We start from the raw sequence: 16,485 nt of genomic DNA, 5'->3' as shown, positions 1-16,485 counted from the left end.
ACAAGTGGCCATGGGACTTTTGACCATTTGGAAGGGATCTGGACAGCCATTTTAGCTCAGCTTCTGGGTTACGGCCTGTTATCTGCTTGAGAACGAGAGGCTGGATAGCTACCCAACCAACTTTTTTAACTTGTCGGTCGCCTAGCCGCCAATGCCGAAACTTTTATATTCAGAGACGAACGAATAAATCCAGATGTGAAAATAATAGATCCAAGGCCTAACATCTGTATATGGGGCATGTCCGGATATGGAGCATCCAGACAATCGAGTGATCTATCTGTCTGTCTGTTGCCAGATGCCATAATCCCTTAAGGGGTGGCCATTTGACTCTGATTTATTTGTTGTACGGGGAGGGGCACTAACCCTCCACCAACCCACTTGCTGACACATAGGGAGCACGTATGGTTTGGTTATATGGTTACCACCCAGCATTGTAAATGGTTTCTTGGCTTACAGGAAATCATTTGGCTTGTTACTCAATGTAAAGCCACCAGTAAAGGAAAGAAAAGCAATAAGAAGTGACAGGAAAGATGGGAGAAATATGAAGAGAGGAGGGCAGGCATAGAAAAAGAATGATAAAGGCTAAGGAAGAAGTAGGCAGCACTACATCAAGTGAGTGGATGATGGTCACCCATCATCCACTCACTTGATGTAGTGCTGCCTACTTCTTCCTTAGCCTTTATCATTCTTTTTCTGTGCCTGCCCTCCTCTCTGAGTGATTATTGTACATAACTCTCCTCTGTGCATCAGTCATATGGTCAGTGGGCAAAAATAACAAACTTTAATTATCCATGCCAGTGAGTAATGGGATTTCTTTTGTTGATTTGAGGTGCCCCTGACACAAATAATTTTAGACAAAAAATGTCAGAACAGAAAGACTGAAAACATTGATATATCAGCATGAGGAGAAAGTTATATGAGGCTATACATGGAGTAACACTGAATGTCTCATAATTGGTAACTTGAGAAAATGGAGGTTACACACCAGATCTTTTTACCTATGGCAACTCTGGGGTTCTTTCACAAAGCATCACTACAAGTAATAAGACATTCCAGGGAGGAACACTGAGGGGTACCCTGTGTCTAAAAGTCATAGCTGAATACTCCATCTTCTGGGTTTTGCTTTTGGTGCATTCAGTGTTATTCCTTGGAGCTCCTTCTAAATGTAAAGGTGTGCCAGTGAAATAGTTGAAGAATGGGGAGGAGAGGGGGGAATTTTGTATAGAAAGTTTTTTAAAAATATATACAGTAGTTTCCGACATAGCCTAATTACATTTCTCTCATGTACCAGATTACTATTGGTGAAAAAAAAAAAGTTTGTGTCCATTTATATCCATATCATAAAGCATACCTGATGAGTCTTCTGAATAATCTAAAGCTGTAATTTCATTACTAGACTTCCACAATAATGTAGCAGAATACAGGGAACTAGAAATATAATTTCCCCATGCAAACTACGGATCCAGTCTAAACTAACTGCTATTCTCTACTATTTCACCAGTACATGGACCGTGAGAACCCAGTGGCAAAGCACATGATTGCCATGTCTAATGTAGCTGAGCTGAAGAAAGGTCCCATGGCACCCCAGATGTTTGCCAATGCAGGTATAGAGCACAACAAGAAGTATGGCACAACACCACTGCATATGGCCAAGATTGCCTATAAGAACCACTTACATTCCGTCAACAACCCGTAAGTTAATTTGACGTACACGTATGCTAACTAGACACTTTTATACAAACATTTACTACCTAGATGTCCTGCTTTTGTATATACAGTAATCTCAAAAGAGAATATAATCGTACACTACTCTGTTCCACTGTACAGTACAGGTATATCCTTGCTTGCACACACTAATTCAGACATGACCATGTGTGCTTTCATGGATTTGGAGAAAGCATATGACAGGGTGGATAGACAAGGATTGTGGAAAGTATTAAGAATATATGGAGTAGATGGGAAGTTGTTGAATGCTGTGAAGAGTATGTATGATGGTGCTAAGGCTGCAGTGCGTGTGGATGGTGAACTGAGTGAATTTTTCTCTTTGAAGGTTGGGTTGAAACAGGGATGTGTCATGTCTCCATGGTTGTTCAATCTGTACATGGAAGGGGTAATAAAAGAGGTACAAGGTAGGGTAGTGGATGTTGGAGTGGCCCTGGTGAGAGAGGGTAGTGTTTGGAAACTCCCTGTACTGTTGTTTGCAGATGATACTGTGTTGTTGAGTGAAGATGAAGAAGAGCTGCAGGGCTTGATGGATGAGTTTGGGAGAGTGTGTAAGAAATGGAATCTAAAGGTGAATGTAGGGAAGAGTAAAGTGATGGTCTTTGAGAGAGGTGAAGTCAGTGAATGTACAGTGAGGTTGGATGGTGAGGAATTGGAAGATGTGAGTACATTTAAGTACTTGGGTAGTGTGGTGAGTAAGGATAGAGGTTTGGAGTGTGAAGTGCTTGAAAGGGTACAGCAGGAAGAAAGGTTGCTGGTTCCTTGAAAGCAGTGATAAGAAGCAGGGAAGTGAGCATGGAAGTGAAAAAGTTACTACACGACAGTATTGTGATACCAACTCTTAACGTATGGAAGTGAAGCTTGGACGTTGCTGGAAGGACACAAGTCAAGTGAGAGCAGTGGAAATGAGTTATTTAAGAGGAGCCTGTGGAGTCACATCGATAGACAGGCTGACAAATGAAAATAAAAAGGAGCGTTGTGGTGTGGACGTGGATGTGATAGGAAGCGTTAGGAGGAATACACTGAGATGGTTTGGCCATGTGGAGAGGATGGAGGGTGAAAGACTGACGAAGAGAGTGTATGTGAGTGAGGTGGAGGGGGGAAGAGGGAGGGGGAGGCCGAGGATGAGATGGAGGGATGGGGTGGAGAGGTATATGAGAGGGGGGGGGGGTGAGTTGGGAGCGGGGCAGTGAAATGGCGGGGGACAGGGTGATGTGGAGGTGATTTGTTTGTGACCACCCCGAACGGGATTGAGGCGTCTGGCAATAGATAGATAGATAGATAGACCATGTGCACTAAATTGAATATTCAGAAAATTCATGAGGATCCCTACTTATGGCACCTTTTTTGTGATAATTGACAAGATTATGTCCATAAATCAGAAGTTTGTTCAAACAGAGTGCATTAAGTCAAGGATTTACCAGTACTTGTAAGTAAACTTTCGATTACATGTTCTTGCAGTATCCAGTCCAACACAATATCCAGCACTTTTTGCTCAGTTCTGTTAACCCATAAACTGCTGAACGCCTCTGACAACCTTACTTCCTGGTGCGGCTATGCTGGTAAAAAATCGACTTAAGAATCCTGTACTATTAAAACATATTTCAGCCTCGTAGAATTACTATAGTGCACCTGTTTCCCAAGTATTTCTGCTCTGCTCCCCTCCATTTCCATACTGGCACTTTGAAGTTATTCCTTGGCGCAAATGGCAACCCCACACTATCGCAGCAAGAGGGAGATGAGATGGTAGAGGGGGACTGATGGGGAGGGGGAGTAGATAGTGGCCTCATTGTCATGGAGACAGTGTGTAGACACCCCAGATGTCATCGAGACATTTCAGCTGGCTTGCATTGGTTATGGGTTTGTTTCTCTGTGTTACCAAATAGTAATTGCTTCAAGTGGTGAGGGTTTTGTATGCTGCCTGATAGTGTTACCAACATGCAAAATACACTTATCAGGGCTGTATGTCCCTCATGATTTTTGTGGGATGAATTTGAAAATTGGGCTTCTAAGAGGCATACAGCAATTTCCCCCTAAGCCACTCAAAAAGTGTACAGCAGTTTACGGGTTAAAGCAGTATCCGGTGGAATTTGGCAATATCCAGCCCTGAAATGGGAAGCAGCTGGTAGTCCTATTCATTATCTGGTGGCGAGGCGTATCATCTGGCTCAGATGCAGGACCCAACCGGCGCCCGGGAAAACCCCGCAACACACCAGCCAATCAGAATGTGTTGTGGAAGCGGCCTATCCGGCACACTGAGCCTACCATCGCTCTCTCAGTCTCTCCCATGGATCTCTTTTGGTGAAGACGTATCCTCTTACTCTGCTCTTGTGATCATACAGTGGCAAGGCCTTAGTGTTGTGACTTACTCTGTGGCCTTCCATGCATGCTCGTTGCTGTAATGCTGTTACTAAGCTTGTGGCCTCTCAGTGCTTCATGCCCTAGTCAGAGCTGTGGAGTCGGAACCCAAAACACCCAACTCCGACTCCTTGATTTCTTGTGTGTCCAACTCCAACTCCGACTCATTAGACTTTCTCTTATTATACATTTGCCATGATAACTTACACAAGATGTCATTCTATTACAACCACGTGAATCGTCAGGCTACTTTTCAAACCCATGTCCGTAAAAGTTTGACTTAAATGGCTGTAGCTAAATTATGATCATGGCAGCATCTATGTTTATGTTCAGCATACACAAAGAAGAGCAAACAAGTTCAAAATAAAATATGGACAATAAGAGAAAAGAAAAAACTGCAGCAGGGACAAGAAATTTAACTAATGGAACTGTTTTTCGAAAGGCATTAGCTCCACATTACATCTACATCATGTTTAATAATTACTTTACTGGTTGGCAGAGTTGGGACTATTTTACTGACCCCAGTTCAGACTCCAACATCACAATAATTTCTTCCAACTCCAGCTCCACAGCTGTGGTCTGAGTGTTCTATAGTGATCAAATGGACGTTACTGAACTGTTTGGTGTACAGCTCTAACCTCCATCGATGCCAATGCTAGGTGAGTACAGCCAACCCCCACTGTTCACGGGGTTCACCATTCACAGGTTTGCATACTGCTTAGAGCGCTTCATCTGGGGGTCGGGAGGGGCCATGGCAGGTAGGAGGCGGGGGGAAGTTGCACAAAAAAAGGCAGGTAGCTCTCGTACTCCACGGCGACGGTCTGTAGTGTGCGGACTGGCGGGACAAGAACAACAACAACATAGCGGCATTAGTATGCACACATGCCACGAGGGATGTGCGGTGATTGGTTGTTGGGTCGCAATTTTCAGTTTGAATGCTGCGGTTTACGGTTCTCCTCGGAAAAGGCCGACTTGGGTGCCTAGATCCACGATTTTCATGACTTAACAGTGATTTAAGGTTGCTGGCAGTCTGATGGCCACCTAGCCTTGATTTACGAATCCGTGATTTATGAACACGCGATTTACAAGGATTGAGTGCGTATATATATATATATATATATCTGTATCTATCTATCTATCTATATATATATATATATATATATATATATATATATATATATATATATATATATAGATACACCCACTACAAATTGACTTAGGACCTACACGCAAAATTGTTATGGGAAAGTTGTTTATCTTTGGTTTGTGTTTCCACCTCTACCAAGTGAATTTTTTGGTCAAGAAGTATCTGGCTACTCCTCTGGTGTTGGCGGGAGGTGGTGAAACACTCAGCACGTCAGTGTTTGCCCAGAAGCGAGAGTGGAAATATGTGTTCCTGTCGCTCCGAGCTTGCACCTCCCTCTTTTTTCATAAGCATTACTGTTTGCCTTGTTATTTTCCTAGAGTCGAGCTGTCATGCCTGGAAAGTACTACTCAAGGGATGAGAGGGTCCGTATCATTGCATGGAGGCAGGATAATGTCCCTATCAACACGATTTGTGAATGTGCTGGACATGCAAAGTCGACCGTCATGAAGATTCTTGCTGCAGCGCATGGCCTGCCACCTGATGTCGTACCAGAGCACAAGCATGGTGGTGGAAAGAAGAGGATGACTTCCAGAGGTACAGATACGCTTCTGAAGAGGGAAGTGATTAAGAAACCTCGACTGACAGCAGCAGAATTGAAGAGAATGCATCCCCAGGTGTTAAAAGACATCCCAATTCAAACTATCCAACACCGCTTGCAGTAGGAGCTGGGTTTGCCAAGCCACACCGCAGCAGTTAAACAGCTTCTCACTGACCGCATGAAGAAGCAGTGCATTCAGTTTGCCAGGAAGTATGCACACTGGACATCGGATGAGTGGAGAAAAGTTTTGTTTTCAGATGAAAGCACATTTCAAGTGTTCCGGGTTCGTTCTGCCAAGGTTAGTCACCCTGCGTCTCGTAGTCGATATGACCCTGCTTACACGGTGCCGACTGTTAAGCACCCACAGTCAGTAATGGTATGGGGATGTTTCTCATGTGAAATGGGAAGGGGAGGCCTCTACTTTCTTCCTGAGAACTTTATAATGAATAGTGGCTGGTTCATTCAAGTTCCGAAACATCATTTGTTAAATTTTTTTGCTATTCATAGGTGCGACTTTTTCGTGCAAGATTCAGCTCCATGTCACAAGTCAACAAATGTGACAAAATGGCTTCAGGATAATTGGATTGAGGTCCTCGACTGGCCTGGCAACAGTCCAGATGTAAATCCGATAGAAAACTGCTGGACAAAGATGAAGAAAATCATGGCAGAGAAGAAGACACCCCTCCTGGACAACCTCAGGACTGAACTGACAAATGTTTGGTGCAAAGAAGTGTCCTTAGATTACTTTAGAGATCTAAGTGATTCCATGCCAAAATGCATCCAACTGGTCATGAAAAACAAGGGAAACATGATTTCATATTAATGAATGGCATTTCATGAACAAACATTGTGATATGCTGTGATTTCTGTGTTTTTTAATACCTTGTGGGGGGAGTTCCTAAGTCAATTTGCGGTAGCTGTATATACTATATATATATATATATATATATATATTATATACAGTATACAGTAATCCCTGTACTATCCAGACTCCCCACTTACCGGACATTGTGGGCCTGGACCTTCGGAATCCAAAAATGGCCAAAGAAAAAGAAAAAGGGGGAACCCCCCCCGTCCCCCAAAAAAACAAACTTTTTCGCACTCGCAATTTGAAATTGGTGCGCAACACCGAACAGCTGTGTTTATGCATGGCCCTTTCACCCCTTCCTTCCTCCCCCCCCCCTTCACCATTTACCGCCTAACCACTGTCGTGAGTAGATGTTCATCGCGGTGGATGCCGCACATGCTCATTTTTGTGAATAAACTGAAATACCTTGCCACTAGACCACATGGGAATTTACAGTGTTGTACAATGCTAAGAAATTAGAATTGAGAGTGCAGAGGATTAAATGTGGGATGCAAAGTGGCAGTTAAAACTGGTGTGGCGCAATTAAGAACAGGATGTGCAGTGTTATACAATTATAACTCACAGTGCAAAGAATTAAGTGTAGCACAACACTGGATTACTGTACATGCTTCAAGAGCATTTTCACCACTGCCAGAGCCTTAGAGGAGGCGGCCACAGACGTGCTGTAAGTACCCTGTACGCTGCTAAATATTTTCCATACTCACTTCTGAGTCTACATTCTCTGGTTCCCTTTCATTTATTTCATTGTTTATGTCCATTATTGGTGTAAATAGAGTCTTAAATAGGTGCTCTGCATGTCCGGTAGGGAGTTATTTAGGTGGCTTTCAAAGTTAGACTGGGTTGGGGTCCATAAGTACCAGTCCACGGAGGCAGGGACCCACTATCCGGATAAACCCACTTCCTGGACATGCCTTTGGCTCTGTTACATTGGATAGTGGAGGGATTAATGTATATATACATTATATATATATATATATATATATATATATATATATCTGTCTATCTATCTATATGTATATACGGTAAGACCTCATTATAACGGACTAATTGGAGCCCAAACCATTCCGAAAAATGCAAAATTCCGATAAAAACAACATCCGGACTTCTCCCTGCTAATCCGGACTTTTTCTGATATATCAGACATTGGTCTGGATCGCATGAACGTTTTTTAAACTTTTTTAATACCATTGCGGTACTGTACTGTGTTAAAACTTCTCTACATTAATCAAATGGTAAAATATATTTAATAATACTGTACTGTACACTGATAATCTTTCTATCTATCTATCTATAGCCCAACGCCCTAATCCCGCAAAGGGTGGCCGCAGACAAAACGTCTCCAAGTCGCTCTGTCACCCACTATTTGACTACCCCCCCCAACTCACCCCCCCTCCCTCATATACCTCTCAACTCCATCCCTCCACCTCATCCTCGGTCTACCCCTCCCTCTCCCTGCCTCCACCTCACCTACATACACCCTCTTAGTCAGTCTTTCATTCTCCATTCTCTCCACATGTCCAAACCACCTCAGTGTATTTCTCCTAATCTTTCAACCACATCCTTATCCACCCCACAACGTTCCTTCACTTCTTCATTCGTCAACCTGTCCCTCCATGTCACTCCACATGCTCCTCTCATGTAACTCAATTCCACTGCTCTCACTCTTGACTTGTTCCCCTCTTGCAAGGTCCACGCCTCGCTTCAATACGTCAGGGTAGGGATCACAGTACTATCACGCAGTGACTTCTTAACTTCCATACTCACCTCCCTATTTCTCACTGCAGCTTTCAGTGAACCAACAACCTTCCTTCCCTGCTGTACCCTTTCACGCACTTCATCCCCCAAAGTTCCATCCTTACTCATCACACTACCCAAGTACTTGAATGCACTCACATTCTCCATATGCAATCATATCTCCATACACTGATAAACATGTCTTTTATTTACCTTATTGTGGTGAACACAGCTGATATGATCAGGCAGTCCGGACTGCTTCTGGCTTTATCAGACTTTTTCCGATGTATGGGAATTTAGTCCGGTAGTTCCTCGAGTCCGATAAAAGCGAATTCCGGTCTATTGAAGTCCGTTATATCAAGGTTTTACTGTGTATATATATATATATATATATATATTCCACCAGGGAAGCTTACTGTAATTTTAGGTTACACCTATTTTATGATATATATATAAATTACATTAGTTTAATGCATAGCATTCCATCAACATAATTATATGATTCTGTTGGAGCCAGGGATGGACTATAGGAATGCTGTAACTTAAGAAAGCTAGAGTAATAGGGGACGTGTAGCACTGTACTGGAACCATAAATGCATTTTTGTGTATCCGCACTTTTTGTTAAGTCAGCTTTTCTTTGTTTTCTCATTCACTCCATTTCATATACAGTACACTCCCATTATTTGACATATGTGTTCATTTCAGCTCAATGACCACTTTTTCTTTCAAAATTAGTTGTTCCATTTAATGATAGCCAAGTTGTAATTTCCTAGTGTTTCTCAAATTTTTGTGTTTTAGTGCCTTTTCTGTGAAATAATTAAAAGGCTTGCAAAAACTTGGAGTTTCCTGCCACTTTCCATATTTTAAGCAAAAATTTGTTTGTGGTTGTTGTTGTTGCTGATCAACTCCAGTTTGTTTACTCAAGCAGACTCAACAACCACAAGCAAGCAAATGCCCCTGCAGGGCCATTCCTCGCAGTGAACATATGTTTCCTCGTGGTTGACGGCACCTCGCCACAGAGAGGTACGGGTAAGAGCACAAAAATTTGGTTGACAGGGGCACCACGGTAGGCTCTGCTTCACCTCCTGATGTAGTTATATAACACCACGCAGTATTGTAAATGGTTTCGTGGGTTACAGGAAACCATTGTCACTCATTGTAGAGCCAACTGAAGTGGAAAGAATAATAATAAATATTTACAGGAAGAAAAGGGAGAAGTAGGAAGAGTGAACGACAGACACAATGATGAAAATGAAAGGAGTAGGCAGCACTGCATCGAGTGAATGGATGATTGTCGCCACTACCTGCCACTGTGCGTTTGTGGTAGTTCATATTAATGGTTACATATGTCATTTTCAGTCAGAAATGTGACTATGAGAAAAACAGATGATTCTATAATGGACTTTATAAGTACCACCAAATATTTGCCCTTTTAACCCATGTTGTAATCTCATCTTTATAATAACTGTTTTCCAAATGTAAATTTTATTCAGTGTTGTATCCCAATCATTAAGCAGTCACCTTTTTCACAATATTGACTGTTGTCACCTCCATTCTAGATATTCTCAGTTCCAAGAGGCATACACGCTGAATCAGATCCTGGAGTCACCCAAGACTCCAGGTGGCCTGACCAAGCTGCAGTGCTGCCCAACCTCAGATGGATCAGCAGCCGTGATTGTAGCTTCAGAAGATTTTGTAAAGCAGCACAACCTTCAGGACCAGGCTGTGGAGATCCTAGCGATGGAGATGACCACAGACTTCCCCTCGACCTTCAGTGAAGACAGTCCCATGAAGATTGTGAGTTTTCTTTCTCATCTAAGTCCCATGAAGATTGTGAGTTTTCTTTCTCATCTAAGTCCCATGAAGATTGTGAGTTTTCTTTCTCGTCTAAGTCCCATGAAGATTGTGAGTTTTCTTTCTCATCTAAGTCCCATGAAGATTGTGAGTTTTCTTTCTCATCTAAGTCCCATGAAGATTGTGAGTTTTCTTTCTCATCTAAGTCCCATGAAGATTGTGAGTTTTCTTTCTCATCTAACAACACTTTCCTGCTTCTTTGCAACCCCTTAACCCCTTAACCACGGGGCGTCACTTTCGTGACGCTTGGGAGCAAGGGATCATACCACGGGGCGTCGCTTTTGTGATTCTGTGTTATTTTGAATTCACCCGGGCTTCCAAGTGGGGGCTTGTATCATCTATCAGTACTGCCAATGTCCAACACTAGTCAGCATTCCTAATCTCATCTGTACTCCCATCCATTGTTGACAATTTAGCCATTTCTCCCCGTTCTTGACTCCCCTCCCTACCCCCCCCCTCCATTACCCTATCCTCTTGCCTGCCCGGCCGTGCTACGCTAAGTAAATCTTCCCTGGAATTTTTCACTGATTTCATCCATTGAAATAAGCCCTATGCCCTATTCTTATACCAAATAATATATACAAGAAAGAAATAAGGTAAGTGAGAGTGCCATACACCTGGAATTGGCTAATTATCACCTGACAACACCTCACATACACTTGTTCGCTAATTTTCGCTGTTTTTTTCCCCTTGAAATATGCCGTATCATCTATTTTCGTAATAAATATACACGTAAGGAGGGAAGGGAGAAGCCTAAGTGATGTTTACATTCACATGGAACTACCTAATTTATAATGTATTGTCTAGATTTCCTGCCAATCATTTCAGTGCTATACATAGCTGTTTCAAGAGCTAACATTGGTAGCACTGAATATCCCCTAAGTAGGCCTCTACCCCGGCCCTCCCTTATCAGTTTACTCTCATCTTCCGAAGTGGAGGTACGTCTGTTTCTTCTTGCTGACTTCAGGGACTTTTTCACCCCCATGCAAAGGGCCCTGTGACCTTTACCCCCTACTAAACCTCGTGTGGAAAGAGGTAAAGGGCTGACAATTGATAAAATAGTGACTACGATCTTTCTATTGAGTAAAACAGTGCAAGTGGAATTGTAAATAATGTGTAAACAGCAAGTGAAAGTAATGAATGTAAATATACGTGAATAATGGAAAATAGTTTTATAAGTTACTTCAAGTGACAGTGCATAACACAGTGTAAATAAAATAGAAATGTAAATAACGTAAATAAAATAGAGAACGTAAATAGAAATGTAAATGAGTAGTATTATAAGAATACGAGTATATACCCTAGGAGTGATGAAAGTGAAAGTTTCACTCTAGCATGTCTGAATACTATGAGTTATGAGAGTGAAGATGAAAGTGACATTCACTTTCAATGCTAGTATACAGGACGAGAAAGTGAATGCTACGTATTTTACTGAAAGAAATTGAATCCCTACAGTGACAATAAACTAATACTACTGAAGGAAACTTATGGATAAAGACTGTAGATATATATAAGTGTTATATAGTAATAGAAATATAAAGTGTGAGGGGTTTTATGAATAATAAATGACAGAGTACCAAGAGCAAACTAGCGCAAGTGCGATGGTCAGACGCGCTCATAATTTTCATTGCTTTCACAGTGTTTTTTTTTTTGGAGTATGGGTCCCAAACTACTTGAAAATCATAGAGTAGTGTTTATAGTTTAATATCTGGCTGTGGTAATCATATTACGGGTTGTTGGGAAGTGTAAAGTGGAGACTTCGTTACCCAATTTCAGAGGTCTCCACAAGTCCTACAGTAATTGACGTAGGCTCAACAAACATTCCAGGAGAAAGCTGAAGGTATGTGCCATAATCATATTTAATTTTAATATTCTAGGACTAATAACTGATTTTTGGCAAATATTTTTGGAGAGTCTGTCAGAGCCCGAATAACCCCGCGGCATACGCAAAACATCGGTAAACATGCCCGCGGTGTAGGGGTTAAAGAGATTGTTGTGGCAGCACTGTATCCAGGAGGCGGTAGCTCAGTCGGTAGAGAGGTGGCCAGCAGTCCTACAGAACCTAGGTTCAAATCTCCGCTGGGGCAGGGAACAGTAAAAAAAAAAAAAAAAAAAAAAAAAAAAGCAGACTTTACTGATCTACCAGAAGGCCCGCCGACATGTTATAAAAATACCCCTGCTAATACCAATACAGTACACCAGTCTTGTATGAGACAGCCCTAGCATGTAGTCACTATGGATGGTGAGTCATAGCGCTGAAATGGTGACATGTAGCGGTGTATGCTATGTAGAAGGACTATTGGGCCTTGGGAGCTGGCTGTGAAGCCTGTGCCTAGAGTTGGACATTTAAAAAAAAAAAAATGCATCTCTAAAGCTTCCACTTCTCCTCCTCTTTCACTTTTTTTCATTTAATGTATTTTTTGGTCCTTTTTCAATACATACCAGATGACAGTCATCCAATGTCGTGGGTCTCCCAAGCAAAGCAGGGCACTAAAGATAAGTACAGTTCATGCATAGTACCTGCTGTCAGTATTCTTCATAAGTTTGGTGTAAGAAGGGGAAAGGTCATCCCATGAAAAGAAGTAAAGTAAAAGTGGAGTTGGTGAGAGTTCAAATACCTGGGTACAGAGATAGAAAAGAGAGGATAACATGAAAAAAATGTGGAAATTAAAGTAACACAAGAATGGGAGGTAGCTGGTGCTATGAAATTCTTGATAAAAAACAGAGCCTTGAGTGTTGCAGTTGCACGAGGCTTCGTGAAGGAGTGTTAGTGCCAACTTTAACATATGGATGTGAGACTATGGTGTGGCCTGAAAATGAAGTCAAGGGTGAGAGCAGTGGAGGTGGGACTGCTGAGGAATGCATGTGGAGTACAGAGAGTGGATAGGATACGAAATAATGTGATTCGTGAAAGATGCGGAGTAAGGAAGTCTGTGGATACCAGAATTGAAGAGAGTGTACTGATATGGTATGGTCATGTGGAGAGAATGGATACCAATAGAGTGGTGAAAAAGGTATATCTGAGCAAATTTGAAGGAGGGAGGAGGTGAGGTAGGCCAAGGAGAAGGTGGAGGGATATGGTGGATGAGTGTGTGCGGAAGAGAGGTATGGAAGCCAGAGAGGCTAGGGGACTGACAAGAGGTCGAGCTGGCTGGACGTTTATTGTGAGAAGTGCATGATCAGGGATTTGGCACCCCTTTTTAACGTGACAGCGTTCGGATCAATTCTGTTGCATACGTTTATGTGAACCTACAGAATGTGGTGAAAGTTTATGGCTTATCAGATAGATCCAGGATTCTGGGGGCTTGAATGATGAGTGAATGGAAGTATGGCCTATTGGAGTGGGCAAACTTGGGTCATCTGGACGTTGCTACTCCTCATCCTGCCCTAGGGTGGGAAAGGAGGTCCGGATGATGATGATGTTTTCTCAATTTGCAGGTTGGGTATGACATGACAAAGGCAGCAGCTGAAAAAGTGTTCAAACAAGCAGGTGTCACCCCCTCAGATGTGGATGTGGTGGAACTTCATGATTGCTTTTCAGCCAATGAGCTCATCACATATGAAGCTCTTGGTAGGCATTGTAATGAGTTGTTCCTCTTACATACTTATAAGTTTTTATAGTCTTCCATCACACTGAAACTTACCTTTTCTGAATTTCTCTGATTGTACATGTTCTCTTGTCTCCCTCACTGAGACATTTAATGCTTTAGATAAAAGCTCTTACTGCCCTTCCCTTGCCATCTTTTTCCAGTTTTTATACTCCATTCACTTTGTTTTAATTTTTATTATTGTTTACAATATTTAATTTCTTTCCTCATATTCTGTTTGGATTTCCTTCTTGTTGTATTAAGTTGTTCATTTTACCCACCTTATGTTGTCAGTCTTGCTTAGATTTTACCACACTTACTCAAGCAAGCAAGCAAACAGGCATTGTTTTCCCCATCTTGTGATTGTGTGGGTCAGGTTTGTGTGGTGAGGGTGAATCCGGCAAGATGGTTGATGCTGGGGACAACACGTATGGTGGCAAGTATGTTGTCAACCCATCTGGTGGACTCATTTCAAAGGGACACCCACTTGGAGCCACAGGTAGGTTCACAGCCAGTACGGCACATCCAGTTTTCTATCTACCTATCTATTGCCAGATGCCTCAATCCCGTTCGGGGTGGCCACAAACAAATCGCCTCCACGTCTCCCTGTCCCCTGCCATTTCACTGCCCTGCTCCCAACTCGCACCCCCCTCTCTCATATACCTCTCCACCCCATCCCTCCATCTCATCCTCGGCCCCCCCCTCCCTCTCCCACCCTCCACCTCACTCACATACACTCTCTTCATCAGTCTTTCACCCTCTATCCTCTCCACATGGCCAAACCGCCTCAGTGTATTCCTCCTAACGCTTCCTATCACATCCACATCCACACTACAACGCTCCTTTATATCCAGTTTTAATGACATTATTATTCAGGTATAGGTATGCTTCATTATATTTCAGGGATGTATTCCAAATTATATAGTATTACAGTTTTTCAATACAGCCAGTAATGTTACGTGGAGGAAACTGGCAAATCACCTTAATAGGTTAGTGATATTTTAATTGGCAATATTTCTGTTATTACAGTGCATTTAAACCCTGCCGGGCGGATGCTTTGTTAGGTAGTTTACGTCTCATGAGTCACTGTTTAATAACCATTGTAAATTGTACAGTTGGAGAAATTTCCGCATGGGACGCTGTGTAGATGTTAGCAGCAGCGTCAGACAGAAATGATCTGGTAACAGTGCTGGGGGTGAAATGGTGTGCGAGTTGCTTGGAAGGTGAATGATGGGGGAGAGGAGGGGTGATGGTGGGGGTAGGTGTGTGTTAGGGAGAGGTTAAGTAGCCATTAATTGTCAGAAAACTCTGCGTAGATAATCATTCCAATACAATTTTTCTGTTAATGATAAAAGGTAGTGGCAACAAGCTACTAGTGATGGTTCAGTATTTGATGGAATAAGTTCTGGTTCAGTATTTGATGGAATAAGTTCAATACCTAAGCAGACGGGTATCACCAATACGTAACCTTATGCTTTGCCTTCGTCATTCCGTCCCCTCATATTGGAAAGCTTTCTATTGTTGACCGAGAATTTACTAATATTTAGAACTGATTTCAGCTGCATCTCATGCAAGTTGCTTAACAAAGATACTATCAGTTTTATTGCAACATGTATTGAATATGGAATCTAACATCCTGTAATAGTCCATTTTACAGTTGGAAGTGAGGCGTGGATCTTGCAAGAGGGGAACAAGTCAAGAGTGAGAGCAGTGGAAATGAGTTACTTGAGAGGAGCATGTGGAGTGACATGGAGGGACAGGTTGACGAATGAAGAAGTGAAGGAACGTTGTGGGGTGGATGTGGATGTGGTTGAGAAGATTAGGAGAAATACACTGAGGTGGTTTGGACATGTGGAGAAAATGGAGAATGAAAGACTGACTAAGAGGGTGTATGTAGGTGAGGTGGAGGGAGGGAGAGGGAGTGGTAGACCGAGGATGAGGTGGAGGGATGGGGTTGAGAGGTATATGGGGGGGGGTGAGTTGGAGGGAGGGTAGTCAAATGGTGGGTGACAGAGTGACTTGGAGGCGTTTTGTCTGCAGCCACTCTTTGCTGGAATAGGGCGTCGGGCTATTGATAGAATAGATAGATAAGGCAACTACTGTTATCTTAAGACTGAACACTGGCAGAATAAGGAAAATACATCCTGTTGACTGATGGCATAATTTGTTATCCACTCATAGTTGTATAGGCTTTTACCCAGTTTACGGCTGGATGAGCCTGGCCCTCATACCAGACTATAAATTTAAGCATACTCCAGTCAACACTTTCTTAGGGCCAATCACTCATATCTTATTAAGCCTCTATAACTTTATGCTTATGTGCATGCATGTGTGATTATATGAGTATTAAACGTACATAATCTTGAGGTCTCTCTCTCTCTCTTTCTCTGACACACGCAGTAAATTACCATATATAGAGTCACATTGGTAACCTTTCAGTTGGCAGGAATAAGATACAATCAGTCTATTTTTCAGTTGTCATCTAAAGTGAATAAGGACATAATGTCGCTATTAAAGATGGTGATATACTTGACAAAATACACACAACACACACCAGCACTATGTAAGACTTGCATTGCTACAAATTGCGCATGCACGTAATGTTTTACAAAATTTTTGTAATGTAATATCTACAAATGTGCTAGCAACAGCAATCACCCCATCCACACACACACAC

At 42.3% G+C, this 16,485-nt stretch overlaps 1 protein-coding gene across 1 annotated transcript in view; it reads left to right on the top strand.

Moving 5' to 3' along the window:
• The window catches only part of LOC145406356 (sterol carrier protein 2-like), a 296,261-nt gene that overhangs the window by 38,223 nt on the left and 241,553 nt on the right, over positions 1-16,485 (top strand). Inside the window, exons 4-7 of the mRNA XM_080277515.1 lie at positions 1,502-1,692; positions 9,927-10,164; positions 13,660-13,792; positions 14,185-14,307. Of these exons, the coding sequence (XP_080133641.1) occupies positions 1,502-1,692; positions 9,927-10,164; positions 13,660-13,792; positions 14,185-14,307 (685 nt within the window). The remainder of the gene's footprint in view (positions 1-1,501; positions 1,693-9,926; positions 10,165-13,659; positions 13,793-14,184; positions 14,308-16,485) is intronic.

Source organism: Coenobita brevimanus, chromosome 70, assembly GCF_032717465.1.
Source record: "Coenobita brevimanus isolate Jiangsu-jjx chromosome 70, ASM3271746v2, whole genome shotgun sequence".
Lineage (NCBI taxonomy): Eukaryota > Metazoa > Arthropoda > Malacostraca > Decapoda > Coenobitidae > Coenobita > Coenobita brevimanus.
The sequence above is the reverse complement of the archived record's forward strand: the minus strand, read 5'-3'. Positions and strand labels throughout refer to the sequence as shown.